Source organism: Ursus americanus, chromosome 10 (assembly GCF_024610735.1).
Source record: "Ursus americanus isolate L20-20 chromosome 10, mUrsAme1.1.p, whole genome shotgun sequence".
Taxonomy (NCBI): domain Eukaryota; kingdom Metazoa; phylum Chordata; class Mammalia; order Carnivora; family Ursidae; genus Ursus; species Ursus americanus.
In genome coordinates this window covers 68,363,165-68,377,404 of record NC_142136.1, presented here as the reverse complement: position 1 = coordinate 68,377,404, position 14,240 = coordinate 68,363,165, and the positions used below count along the sequence as shown (strand labels likewise).

At 42.2% G+C, this 14,240-nt stretch overlaps 1 protein-coding gene across 1 annotated transcript in view; it reads left to right on the top strand.

Annotated features, from left to right (window-relative positions):
• The first annotated feature begins 7,880 nt into the window (after nucleotides 1-7,880).
• The window catches only part of LOC123791803 (cilia- and flagella-associated protein 337-like), a 121,285-nt gene continuing 114,925 nt past the window's right edge, over nucleotides 7,881-14,240 (top strand). Inside the window, 1 exon segment of the mRNA XM_087864916.1 lies at nucleotides 7,881-7,945. Within this exon segment, the coding sequence (XP_087721042.1) occupies nucleotides 7,881-7,945 (65 nt within the window).

Sequence of the window (14,240 nt, the reverse complement as noted above, 5' to 3'; positions counted from 1 at the left end):
TTCATTTAAAGTGAGTTACTTTGTGTGTGTACATAACCATATCCTCTTCATCCATTCATCAGTCGGGCATTTGGGCTGTTTCCATAATTTGGCTATTGTAGATAATGCTGCTATCAACATCACGGTGCATGTATCCTTTTGAATTAGTATTTTGTGGGTGGGGGGATGGGGGAAATAGGTGATGGAGATTAAGGAGGGCAATTATGTTAAGCACCGGGTGTTGTATGAAGTGTTGAATCCCTGTATTGTACACTGTATGTTACCTGATTGAAATTTAAATTAAAACCTAAAAAAATTTAAAAACGAAAGTGGGTTTTTTGTAGATAGCAAATAGTTGGACTTGCTTTTTAATCCAATCTGATAATCTCTCTCTTTCAATTGATGTGTTTCTGCCATTCACATTTAATGTGATTATCGATATGAACAGATTAAGACTTATCATTTTGATATCTGCTTTCCATTTTATTTCATATGTTCTTTTTCCCCTCTTTTTCTGTCTTCTCTTGGATTAATTCACGTATTTTTATTACTTCATCTTTGTCTCCACTATTATTATTTATGCTGCTTTTCCAAATGTTCTTAGTGCTTGCCTTGGTTTCTCTAATATACATCTTTAATTAATATACATCCATCATCAAATATTTTCCTATTTCCTATATAGTTTAAAGACCTTGTACTTGTATATGCCGAACTCTCCCCTTCTTTCTTTTTTGTGCTGTTGTTATCTTACATTTTATTTTTACCTATGCTGTAAGTATATAATACATTGCTATTATTTTTCAGGCAGCTTTCTTTTAGAAAAATTAAATTTATACTATCTTTATTTATTGTATTTCCGGCACTCTTCATTTCTTTGTGCAGGTCTTCTGAGTTTCTCTCTGATGCTATATTCCTTTAACATTTCCAAAGCTTTTCCTTCTGGTAGACTTTAGTGTGAGGGTTAATGTTAATCTTGCCAGGAGCTGGGCTGGCTTTGAGGTTTGTTGTTGGTAGGGTTATTCTCGGTAGGACAAAACCTTCGAATGCTTCTCAGTTTTTGTTTGAGAATGTCTATTTCTCTTTCATTTGTTGAAGCTACTTTTGCTAGGCACAGAATTTTTGTTTGACATATTTTTTTTGCTTTCAACATTTAAAGGTGTTACTCCATTGCCTTATTGCTTGCATCATTTCTAACAAGGAATGCTGTAATTCTTATTCCTCAGCAGTATGTGGTTTTTTTTTCTGTGGCTGCATTCAAAATTTTCTCTTTTTTTTTGTCCAGGAGTTTGAGTATAACATTGAGGTTTTTGTTTGTTCTTTTGTTTGTTTTTGGTATTTATCCTGCTCAATGTTCTCTGATCTTCTTAAATCTATGGTTTCTGTCTGTCATCAACTTTTGGAAATTCTTAGCCATTATTTCTTCCATATTTCTTCAGCCCTGTTCTCTCCTCCTCTGCTTCTGTGATTCCAAGTACATATTTCTTATTGGACGTTGTCGGACAGCTCTTGAGTAGTCTGTATTGTTCATTTTTTCCTCTATTTTCTCTTTGTGTTTCGGTTTGGCTAATTTCTATTTGCCTGTCATCAAGTTCACTGGTTCTCTTCTTGATTGTGTGAAGCCTACACATGAGTCCATCAAAGGGGGTTCTTCATCTCCATTTCTACATTTTTCATTTCTAGCATTTCCATTTGATTCTTTCTTGTGGTTTCCCTCTTTGTGCTGACATTACCTATGTGATATTGTATACTGTCTGCATTTCCATTAGACTTTAATATGTTCATCATAGTTGTTTAAAATTTCCCATCATATAGTTTCAACATCTGCACCATATCGGAGTCTGTTTCTGTTGATTGCTTTGTCTCTTGGCAGGGTACTGATTTTTTAAAATTGTGCTTCCATGTGCTTCATAACTTTTTGCTGAAAGCTGAACATCCTGTGTGTGACAGTAGGAACTGGAGTAGACAGTTTTCATGACTGGGAATTGGTGTGCTTCTTCTTCCTTTTGTGTGGGTATCAGGGTTAATACAGTCAGGAGTCGGACTGGGTTGGAGGTTTATTGTTGCTATGGTTACCCTCAGTGCACCACAGGCTTCAGATCCCTCTAACAATACCTTGTAGTCTAACAGTACCTTGTAGGGTAGCAGCTGGTTTTCCAGAGGGTATTTTCAATTCCTGCTCCATCCTCAACTTTAGGTCTTTCCTGTATACTCATTCCTCAGAGCTTGTTAGCCTTATGGGGGGGGGGTGTTCTTTGTTGTTCTGGTTAAGCCTGATTCTTAGGCAGATACTACATTCCTGGGTGTTGGGATGTGGCCTTCTCAGGACTCCTGCCTCCCCTCCAGCTATAGTTCTGAGCCCAGTCCTTGTTCCTGTCCCTCTCGCATGAGTAGAGGATATTTTCATTTCCCTTCCCTCAGCAGCAATGGATTTCCCACTGTATCTTAAGGGCAGTGTTATTTTCTTTCCCCCTACAGATTAAAGCTTGTATTTCATAGGGGAGACAGGAGTTTGGGTAGGGCTTCATGCTTCTCCTCTAGTAGCTGCTCTCCCTAAGGCTGGTACCATGGTTTCTCTGGAGAATCACTGGTCCGTTCCATGCATTCCTGGTGGGATCCATGGAGAAGTCTGCAAGGGGGTGGAAACTCCCCCTATATGTGCTTCCTCACTGGGCTCCACATGCTCTTGCCAGCCCACATTCAGTCTCCATCAAATTACTAACTATTCTTGCTGAATTCTTTCTGGTGTCCCGCTGCTTCTGTCCCAGATCAGCAAATACTAGTTCCCATCTCATCCTGCAGGCGCCTGTGTCTCCTTGACTTGGGGCTGGTCAGTTGCCCTCTGTGAGAGGCACAAAACTTGCAGGTTGTCCAGCTTTCTGTTCTTGTTCTACTTTTAAGGGTGGAAATTCTACCCTTTCTAGGTTTCCAGATCCCTGAATAGAAACTGAAAGTCAGAAATACGGTTTTTATTTGTCTTTTAACAGTTTCCAACTTCCAGTTATAAGATAAGTAAGTCCTGGGGAGGCAATGTAGAGCATGACAGAATTTGCAGTGCTGTAGCGTATATTTGAAAGTTGCTATGACGATAGATCTTAAATGTTCTCATCACAAGAAAAATATGTAACTATATGAGGTGATGGATGTTAATCAAACTTACTGTGCTGATCAGTTCACAATACCAACATGTATCAAATCATTACATTGTACACCTTTAACTTATACAATGTTATTTTTTTTAAAGATTTTATTTATTTATTCGACAGATATAGAGACAGCCAGCGAGAGAGGGAACACAAGCAGGAGGAGTGGGAGAGGAAGAAGCAGGCTCATAGCGGAAGAGCCTGATGTAAGCCTCGATCCCATAACGCCGGGATCACGCCCTGAGCCGAAGGCAGGCGCTTAACCGCTGTGCTACCCAGGCGCCCCTAACTTATACAATCTTATATATCAATTATATCTCAATAAAACTAAAAAAATTAAAAGGATGAGTGTTTCGGCATGTTAATTGTATCAATAAAATCTAACAGTGTTTTAAAAAATCTTATTGACTAGTTTTTTTTTTTAAAGATTTTATTTATTTATTTGACAGAGATAGAGACAGCCAGTGAGAGAGGGAACACAAGCAGGGGGAGTGGGAGAGGAAGAAGCAGGCTCATAGCAGAGGAGCCTGATGTGGGGCTCAATCCCTTAATGCCGGGGTCATGCCCTGAGCCGAAGGCAGACGCTTAACCGCTGTGCCACCCAGGCGCCCCTGACTAGTTTTTTATAATTAATTGGTGGGTATAATAAATCAGTAGTCAGTTATTAACTAATTTTACTAGTTTTTTAGTTTTATTTTATTAGTTCAATTTTTCTTATTTTTATAGTAACTATAAACCCCCATAAAAATACTTTGGGTAATATTTAATTAGAAATGTACAGGACCCACATGAAGAAAACTCATAAAATTCTCTAAGGAACAGGAAGTAAGTCTTGAGTAAGTAAAGAGGCAGTATAGTTTCATACAGAAGATTCAATACTGTAAAAATGACACTTTTTCCTAAATTGACTTATACATTTAATACCAATAGAACTTCCTACAGTATTTTCATGAGTTTGGATAGCTGTGTATGTAACTTGACAAAAAAATTCTAAACCTTATTTGGAAAGAATAAATGTCAAGAATAACCATGAAAATTTTAATCCAGGAGACAATTGGAGAAAATAGTTAGGTGAAAATGTCCCTTACAAATATTAAAATGTGTGGTAAAGTTACCATCCCACACTCTGTCACAGGTGCAGGGGAAAATGAACAGATTAATGGAACAAAAAAAGGACAGGAAACGACTAAAATATGTATAGATGGGAATTTGGTATATAATAAAGGTGCCAGTATAAAATCGTAGGAAGGAAATGGCTTATCAAATAAATGTCATTGAAAACCAACCACTGCAGGGAAAAAGGTATCCGTACATCACTCCCTTAATAAATTGCAGATGGATGAAATAAATAAGTGTAAAATGTTTTAAAAAAATGAAATCATCCAGACACTGGAAGAATTTTTTTTTTCCTAGCTAGGGTAAAACCCTCAGATTCTTAAATAAGGAGACTACTCAATTTGTCCACCTAAAAATTAAAACCTTCAGGATGGCCCAAACAGCACTCCCCACCCCCCCCGCCCCCACCCCCGGCAAAGAATGTCTGTCATAAAAGTGAGAGACAACAGAAAAGGTATTAGTATCACATATAATGAAGTGGCAGTAGTAGATTCAAATAGTTTTTATAAATCAATCAGAAATTAACAAACACCTTAATGGAAAGATGGGCAAAGGTTTGCCATGTTGGCAAAGATGAACCAAACAGTGCTGGCAAGGGTAAGAAAGGATGCTCTCATGTGTGGTTGGGGTGTGCATTAGCTCGCTGGAGCTGTTGTTACAAGGTACCACAAACTGGGTGGCTTGAGACAACAGAAATTATTGTCTCACGGTTCGGGAGGCTAGAAGTCAGAAGTTAAGGTGTTGGCAGTGCCCTGCTCCCTCCAAGGCCTCCAGGGGAGAATCCTTCCAGGCTTCCACAAGCTTCTGCTAACCCTAGGCGTTTCATGGTTTATAGAAGCGTCACTTCAGCCTTTGCCTCCTTGGCACACGGCAGTGTTTCCTTGTCTTTTTGTCTTCGCAAGACCATCTTACCTCTGTGTGTCTGTCCAAGTGTCCCTCTTCTCATGATGACATTCTTCAAATTGGACAAGGGCCCACCCTGTGCAGTATGACCTCAGTTTGGGAATACCCTTCAGAGCTCCCCCTCATGAATTTACCATAAGGAGATCTTCGCACGAATGGGAAAAGTGACAGGCCCAGTTTGGTTTTTAAATCAAAGTTCTCCCTAAAACTGGAGACAAATGTCAACGACTTTTCTTTCTGTTAATAGGGGAGTGTTAAGTAAATTCAGAATGGAACACCATGCATACATTTAGGTCTCTATTTATTGATAAAAAAACGAAGTAGATGCTCTGACTTGAAGCACTATGTGTGATATGTCACCTGGCATCTTGCTAAGTGAAAAAAGTAGATTACAAAATGATGTGATGTCATTTCTATAAAACTATACAACTTCATATTACCATAGAATAAAACAATAATACACTGCTGTCTAGCACAGTGCACTTTATCTCGAGGAATGGATCTCAGAGTGCTGCCAGGTGACATATCACACATAGTGCTTCAAGTCAGAGCATCTCGAGAGGCGACTGGGGGGCTCCGTCCGTTAAGCCTCTGCCTTCAGATCAGGTCACAATCCCAGGGTTCTGGGATTAAGCCCTGTGTTGGGGGTTCCCTGCTCAGTGGGGAGTCTGCTTCTCCCTCTGCCTCTCCCCGTGCTCTCTCTTAAATAAATAACATCTTTTAAAAAAGAGCATCTCCACATTTTTATTTTTTTTATTTTTTAAAAAAGATTTTATTTATTTATGTGACAGAGAGACAGCCAGCGAGAGAGGGAACACAAGCAGGGGGAGTGGGAGAGGGAGAAGCAGGCTCCCAGCGGAGGAGCCCGATGTGGGACTCGATCCCAGAACCCCGGGATCACACCCTGAGCCGAAGGCAGACGCTTAACGACTGTGCTACCGAGGCGCCCCAATCTCCACACTTTTAAATAAATGTCAAGAGACACCAAAGGTGACACAGCTATTGAAGCTCAGAGCACAGAGAGCCAAGCTAGCACATGTCGCGGCAGAAATGGCTCTACCATGTAGTGACCATGAGATGGAAGCTGAGCCACACCCTACGTGTAAAGGAAGATCACAGCACTACAGGAGTTTGTCCCCCAAATAAAGCAGATGAAGTTTCAGGAGCTACCGGCGAAGTGAGAAATGCTATTCGTTCATGCTTCTCCTGCACTAGACATGTTTCTAGGCTCTGAGGATTCAGCCGGAAAAGAGATAAATTCATCTCTTCGGAGCTTATATTCTGAAGATAGAAAATTGATAGCAGGGATGCCTGGGTGGCTCAGTTGGTTAAGCGTCTGCCTTTGGCTCAGGTCATGACCCCATGGTCCTGGGTTCGAGCCCCACGTCGGGCTCCCTGCTCAGCGGGGACCTGCTTCTCCCTCTCCCTCTGCCCCTGCTTGTGCTCTCTCTCTCAGATAAATAAAATCTTTAAAAAAAAAAGAAAATTGATAACAAACTAATAAACAAATGCATGATATAATGACAGTTATAGCAGTATGAAGAAAACCATAAACATGTAATACAAATATGTATTTCACATATATTACACCATGTCAATATATGATACACTGTGGAATTGAGGAGTGTGAAGGAAAATACAGCAGACTAGTAGGGACAGAGAGGCATGAGGGGTTGCTGTTTTAGGTGGGGTGGTCAGGAAGGCATTTATAAGGGGGCATTGAGCTCATTCCTGACAGAAGTCAGAGAGAAGGGGAGGATCTTATGGACAGCGGAAGGAAGGGTCTCCCATGTAGAGGGAACAATGGCAGAAGCCCTGTATGTTTTAAAACAAGATCAGTGTGGTCCTAGAGAAGCCAGAGGAGAGTGGTAGGAGGTAAGGTCAGGCGGGTAGAAGGGTGGACAGATCATAGGAGCCTCTGAGGCTATGGATTTTGTCTGAATGAAATGAGAATCATGGCGTAAGCAGAAGATTGACAGTATCCAACTTCTGCTTTTAAAAGTTGGCTCTCTACACAGAATGTATAGTAGAAAGGCAGAAATTAAAACAGGGAGACCAACATGAGGCTAGCACCAGGCAAGAGACATGAGTTAGCTCAGACTGGGAGGTATTGGTGGGGAAAGTAAGGAACGGTTGGATTCTGGCGATACTTCAAAAGCAGAGCCTATAGCATTTGTTGGTGAACTGAATGTGTGTTTGGGAGGGCAAGAGAGGGAGATAACTCCAAGAGTTTTTCTGTAAACAACTGGAAAAATGGAGTTGCCATCTGACTTAGGGAAGGTGGGGAAGTGGGGTTGGGTAATCAAGGGTTCTGTTTTGGACAGTGGGTAGCACTCAAATATAATAATTTTTATTGTACCCCGGCAGGGCAAAGTGATAAGAGAGTACGTTTGATTTAATACCAAAGTTATTTTCCTCTTTGTTCACTCCTTGGCGTTTCCTCCCCACCCCACCCCCAACTTCATGTTAGCATCAATTACCTTCTTGGGTGATGGGATTAATGTACCTGGGGAGGAGCGGAGAGAGGAGGAACCTAGCCTGGTACTCCAGTTACAAACCCTGGCAGTGAGGGGCATGCCACCACCGTGGGCAGAACGCACCAGCATTGGCTGCTCCCAGGAAAAAGCTGCAAGATTTTCTTCATCTGGCATCTCTCTGATCATTAGTAATTGCTCTAGGGGACCGAGTGGACACCATTCTAATCAGTAAAGGAGTGCCTGGCAGGTTTTGCTGTCTGATAGCATGAACTGGAGAGGAAGAAGAGCAGGCTCTGCTTTGGGAAGGTTAGAAACAGCTCATGTGAACAGGTAAGAAGAGTTACCTTCATTCCTTGCTTTTTTTTTTTAATCTCATAGAATTTTCTAGAATTCTGCTTGAGTACAGAGAGCTGTTTGTCATAATAGTGGATATTATAAGGTAGTCGTTTACATTGTCAGGGAAGCAGGTTTTGCTCCTCAGGAGGAAGGTAAAGGGAAGTTTGTCGCATTCATTGTGAAGCCTGACCGCACCCCGACCTGGCACGAACATCAGTGTGCAGCACTGGATTGGGCTCAGTGTGCATAACTGGCTGTTGCTATGGCATTTTGTCTCTGTAATCAGAGCCTCTGCCTTGATAATTTAATTGCACTTAAAAAAAAAAAACAACCTTGAATTTGAGTAAATCGTGAGAACATCACGAGAGGGCTTTTGATTAATGCAAAATTAAAGCTCTTTCAGAAGCATTAATTGAATAAAAAGAACACTATTCAAAGAGCTTTAAGGACATCCCAAACCATTTGAAGATACAGACTCTACAGTCATTATCTTAAAATCTGATTAATTAAAGTACTAAGTGTCATCAAACATTTTGACTTCAGGGTACTTTATTTATATTTGTTTACATCTAATTTTCTTGTTGTCCTGACCATTAGGTATCTTTTTTTTTTTTCCTCACATTGCCCAGTCATGTTGGCAGGAAAAGAAGCCCTAGAATATTTACTCAGTCTTTCAACCCATCCTTCTTACTGGCCAAGTGTTGGTGAAGTATCATAATTAAAAGTGAGCCATTTCTTCTGAGGTGGCTAAGATAAAACCTGCTTTTAGCTTGGCAGAAGAATATGTTTTTTGACTGTGGAAAGATACAAACTGTAAACATAGTATTAAATTAATATTTGTGTTGACAAAGAATACACTTAAAAATTGGTTAATTGCTAGTTCCCCAAAGAAGTCAAAAGAAACCATTAAGTTATGGGCAAAGCATCACCTTCAAGCCCTTGTACTAATCCTGTTACCAGTAGGTGTGGGTCACTTTGCTCTCTGTCTTGTGAAACCATGGGTACCACCTAGGAGGCTTAGTGCTGCGGGTCATAGAAGACCCACAACACCTACACATTTAGAAAATGGATTACCCCACGATATCGCTTTGTTGGCAGGGAGTGCTCCGAGGTTGGTTAATTCAACAACTCAAAGTGTTACTTAACACAAATATTCTTTCTATCCTCCTTGTTCGGGCTTTGGTCTCTCATTTATCTGGGTTACCTATGGTTACGGTATCTCCAGCCAGGGTCCATATCTGAGGCAGGAGAAGAACTCTGTGTCCTTTCTTTCACTTTTTAAAAGCATGAAACCTTTCCCAGTAACCACCCAGTGGACTTCCACTCACATTTGATTGGCCAAGTTGTGTCACGTGCTCTTGACTAAACCCAAGCCAGCAAGGACAGTGGGTTACTTTTGTTATCTCAGACCGCATGATTCAGCCCCTGAGACTAGGGAGGAGCCCTGCTTTTCATGAAGGGCATGGCCCCCATCACTTACGCAAACAAAGGCAGAGTTCTGTCATCAAATGCAGGGCTGGGGGGAGATGTGGCTGGGTAGAAATGCATGGGCACTCTTGTTTTCTTCCTATCTTTTTAGCTGCTCATCTGTGGTCCTCTTACTTCCCTTCCTCTGCCTGTCCTTGAAATACTGGGATTCCTTAGGACTCAGCCTGGGCCCGCTTTCCTTCTCGATGCGTACTCTCTGCTTAGAAAATCTCATCCAGTCCTGTGGTTTTAAATGCCATTTACATGCTGGCAACCCTCCAAACTGATATCTTCAGCCCATAACTCTCCTCTGAGCTCCACATTTGGCATCTAACTACCCACTTGACAGCTCACTTTCGTGTCTCAGAAGCATCTCAAACATGTACATCCAAAACTGAACTTTTAATTTTCCCCCAAACCAGCCCTTCTGCAGGCTTTCCCATCCTAGTAAACAGTACCTCCATCTGCCCAGTGTTTCAGAAGAGATGCGTGGGAGTCAGTCTTGACACTTACCTTCCCTAACTACCTATCACCACCACTTTTCTTTTGTTCAATACGGCATCTAGCATGCCACTCCAAGTGTCCAGCCCATAGTAGGTGCTCAATAAATATTTGTTGAAAATTAATTGAATGTGCTTGTGTGGTACATACCTTGATTAGAGAATGGAAGTGTGGAGGTTAGAAAGAGTGTGATGGTAATAATGGGTGGCATTAGGATAAAGATGTTCATTCTGGGATAAATTGAAAGAAACATTCACAGTGCTTTCTGAGAGGTATAATGCCATTTTTCCTCTCCAATTCAAACGTAATCCCATCGATCTTTTGACAGGACTTCCACGAGCACTAAAGGAGGGATGGACATGAAATTTTACAATTTACTTTTTCTCTCAGAAGCGTTCACTTCCATAATGCTCCTGGTAGCAAGGCCATGTTTGGTAGTGCAGTGTACAATGAGAGCCCAGTGTGAATTGAAGTTGTAATGCATGACCTGCATTTTCCCTCAATAAGGCTTGTGATCAGTGACTAATGAAATGGAAAGCTGAGGGATGTTATTCTTGTCTTTTCCATCATCAATGATGCTGTTAAGCTATGATGTTGAAAAGATGGAGAATTACACCAGTCAGCTACTGCTGCATAACAAGCACCTAGAAAATCTTGATGGCATAGAGCAGAGAGCGTTTATTTGTCATGCATCTTCAGCCAAGTGGCTCACCTAGGTTGGGCATTGCTGGGGTAGTCCTTGAAGCTGGGCTTGTCAGGGGTGACTTTGTTCCACTTGTGGATCCCATCCAAAGGGGCAGCAGATTCCCAAGGGAAGTTGTTCTCATAGTGATGACAGTAAAGGCACAGGAGGACAAATGGAAATACTTGGAGCCTCTTAAAGCCTAAGTTCAGAACTGGCACACTGCCACATTGGCCAATCACTCATAGCAAGCTACAAGACCAAGAGCAGTACTTGATGCCTTTTGTGGGCACATCTACTGAGTTACAGGGCAAGTTGCATGAATATGGGAAGGGTGATGAATCAGAACAATACCTCTACCTGCCAAAGTATATACTACATGTTAAAGAAAACAGAAGAGAAAGCTTGGGTTCAGCTTGAACTGATCAAGCCCAGGGTGTGGCTGCATCTCCTCTGTTCCCATCTGCTTGTTGCTATAATTCAAACTACGCCTTACGGTCCCTTTGGAATAGACTACCTGATATAGTCTCCATCCTTCCCAAAGACATTCCATTAGTTATCTATTCAGGAATGCCCAGACAATTTCCCAGGCTGGTGCCCTAGATGTTGGTTCCTATAGTATGGTTGTTATGGGAAACATTTCATTTCACATCTGCTGATACAATTTGCTGCCTCTCTAATTTTTTTTTTAAAAGGAGAAAGAGAGACACTCATACTCTGATGGCTGTAAAGGATAATGAGTAATTTATTCAGAGCTATATACAAATCAGACTATCGTCTTCCAGACAGAATCAATAATATAATTTTAAGCCCACACACATTTACAAATGCTAACACTCCACCGCAGCTGGGTTGCCATGGGCAACCAGGGCATGCCAGCTCGTGATCTGAAACAGGCCCATGTCTCCCAGCCTGGTAAGCACATTCTGCAGACAGAATCCAAGGGAGCCAAGGATGTTAGTGTTGGCTCTGATCTGGCCGCTGCAAAAATGTACCCCTGTGATGGTTTGGATTAGTTCTTGATTGAACTGCTCAGCTTTTTAAAACTCCTATTTGCACAGGACTTCTTCAATATCCCTTCTGTGGCTCTGTTTAAGCAGGCTAGGGGACAGAGTGGGGACCATGGAAGGAGCTGTGTGGACAAGAGCAGGTGACAAGAAACTCTGCCATTGCTGTTGAAGGTCAGGACAATGAAGGGTGGTGCTTTGGTCAGAGGTGAGGGAGCAGGCTGGTTAGTAAATGAATAATGGGCCCAATGGGTCTTCCCCCAAAGAGGGCCTGATCGGATCTTGGGAACTGATTTATGTTGGTTGAGAAAACAAGAGCAAGAAAAAGGCGTGACGGGAATGAGAAGGTGTTTGGGTAAATGCCAGCTCTGGGAATGGGGTGAAAGGCAGGCAGGGTCCCGTTAAAAGGGCTGCAGGGAAGGAGGGAGCACAGGAAGGGCCCATGATGGTTCCATTTAAATATGTCAACACAAACCAAAATTTGTTGTCAAAGGAGCCTGTCTTAGTCAGCTCAGGCAGCCATAACAAAAGACCGCAGACTGGGTGGCTTAAGCAGTAGACATTTACTTCCTATAGTTCTGCAGGCCAGAAGCCCAAGCATCAGGGGGATGGCATAGTGAACACAGTGGGAGTCTTGCTGAGGGTTCTCTTCCCGGTTTATAAACAGTCACCTTCTTGTATACTCACATTATGGAAAAACGGATCGTCCCTCTTGTGTTTCTTTTTACAAGGGCACTAATCTCATTCACGACGGTTCTACCCTCATGACCTTATTATTTCCCAAAGGCTGAATCTCCAAGTACTATCACACTGGGGATCAGGGCTTCAGCCTATATATTACATGGTGACACAAACTGAATTATGAGATGCTCCAGGTGAGAGAGGCCCTGAAAACGTTCAGAATTAGGTGATGTTTTATGATGCTATAACATGACCTGTCCTTCCTCGCTGACCCTAGTCTTGGTCAGATACAAAGAAGAGCAGACTGACAGAGAGACCTAAGTTATATCGTACCACTGCCACTGAACAGCAACATGCTTGGGCTTGTGATTGAGGCTTCTACCTCAGTTTATATACCTGCTACAGCCGGGAGGTGCCTCAGGCGACAACAACATGAGTAGGCGGTCTTAGGTGAGACTAGCACTGCTCATTCCTCGGCTGGGGAGGAGACCTGTAAACATGAAGGGTTATGTGAGTGGGAGTGGAGATCCATCAGGAGAGTCCTTTTCTCCCTACCTATCTTTAAGTGAGAACATTTAAGTTCTACCCTCTTAGCAAATTTTAATTATATAGTACAGTATTATATCATCACCTGTAGTCACCACGTTATACATTAGATCTTCAGACATTATTAGCCTTATAATTGAAAATGTGTACTTTTTTATCAACCTCTCCCTAATTTCCCTACCCCCAGCTCCTGACAACCACCACTTTCTTCTCTGTTTCTATGAGTTTGACTTTTTTTAGATCCACGAATAATTGATACCATGCAGTATTTTTCTTTCTGTCTGGTCTATTTCACTTAGCATAATGCTTTCCAGGTTCATCCATGTTATTGAAAAAGACAGGATTTCCTTCTTTTTTCTTTTGCATGAACACCCAGAAGTGGGGTTGCTTGATCATATGGTATTTTTATTTTTAATTTTTTGAGGAACCTCCATACTGTTTTCCATAATGGCTGCGCCAGTTTACATTCCCACCAACAGTGCACAAGAGTCCCCTTTTCTCCACATTCTCACCCACATTTGTTATCCCTTGTCTCTTGATAATGAGACATCCTAACAGGTGTGAGGTGAAGAGAGATTTTAAAGTACAGCAGAGAAATCATAAGAAGCCCTTGGGAGATCAGCTGATCCAACCACTTAACAGACAAGAAAATTAAGGTCACAGAAGTTAAACGATTTGCCCAAGGTCAGAAAACCAGAGAGCGGAGGGTGAGTACAGACCGTAGGGCAGTGGGGAGCTCCTGGGCTTCCAGTAGAGGGATGGCGTGAGGAAAAGGTCTTCAGAAGAGCAGATCTGGGGTCAAGAAGAATCAGGGATGACCAATTCAAAAGTCAGGGAGACCCAGAAACCACTCAGGTTGAGGGTCATGGGAACGGAGGATGACAGAATGGAATGACTTGGTGACTGGGCAGGTCAAGAGGATAGAGGGTGAGAAAGAGGAACATGATGATCAAATTTCTGAGTTTGGGCAGCTGTTCAAATGGTGGGTCAGCCTCCAGGAAGGTGGGGAGAAGAAAGAATTTAAAAGGTCTGAGGTTCTGGGACTGGGCAGCTGGTTTAACAGTGGGATCATTCCCAGGGAAATGAGACAAGAGCAGTTTTCAGCATGCTGGGATCCAGCAGCCATAAGGACAACCAAAAGGAGAGATCCTGCCGCTAGCGCAGGTTGCCCTATATTTCAGGAACAGTGGAACCCCAACCTCCACCTTCCAAACCTCATGCGAGGGAGAACACTGTTGTCTCTGGCTCCAGAGTTCGCCTCTTGCTCTTCTTGCCCTTGTTCTCAAGTCTTCTGGCTTCGTATTTCCCAACATCTGCCCCAAGATCTGATCCTTTTTCATTAACCTGTGTGCATTTTTTCCTCTGAATTGTTGACCTTGAGCATCACCATTAGGTGCTTGGATCC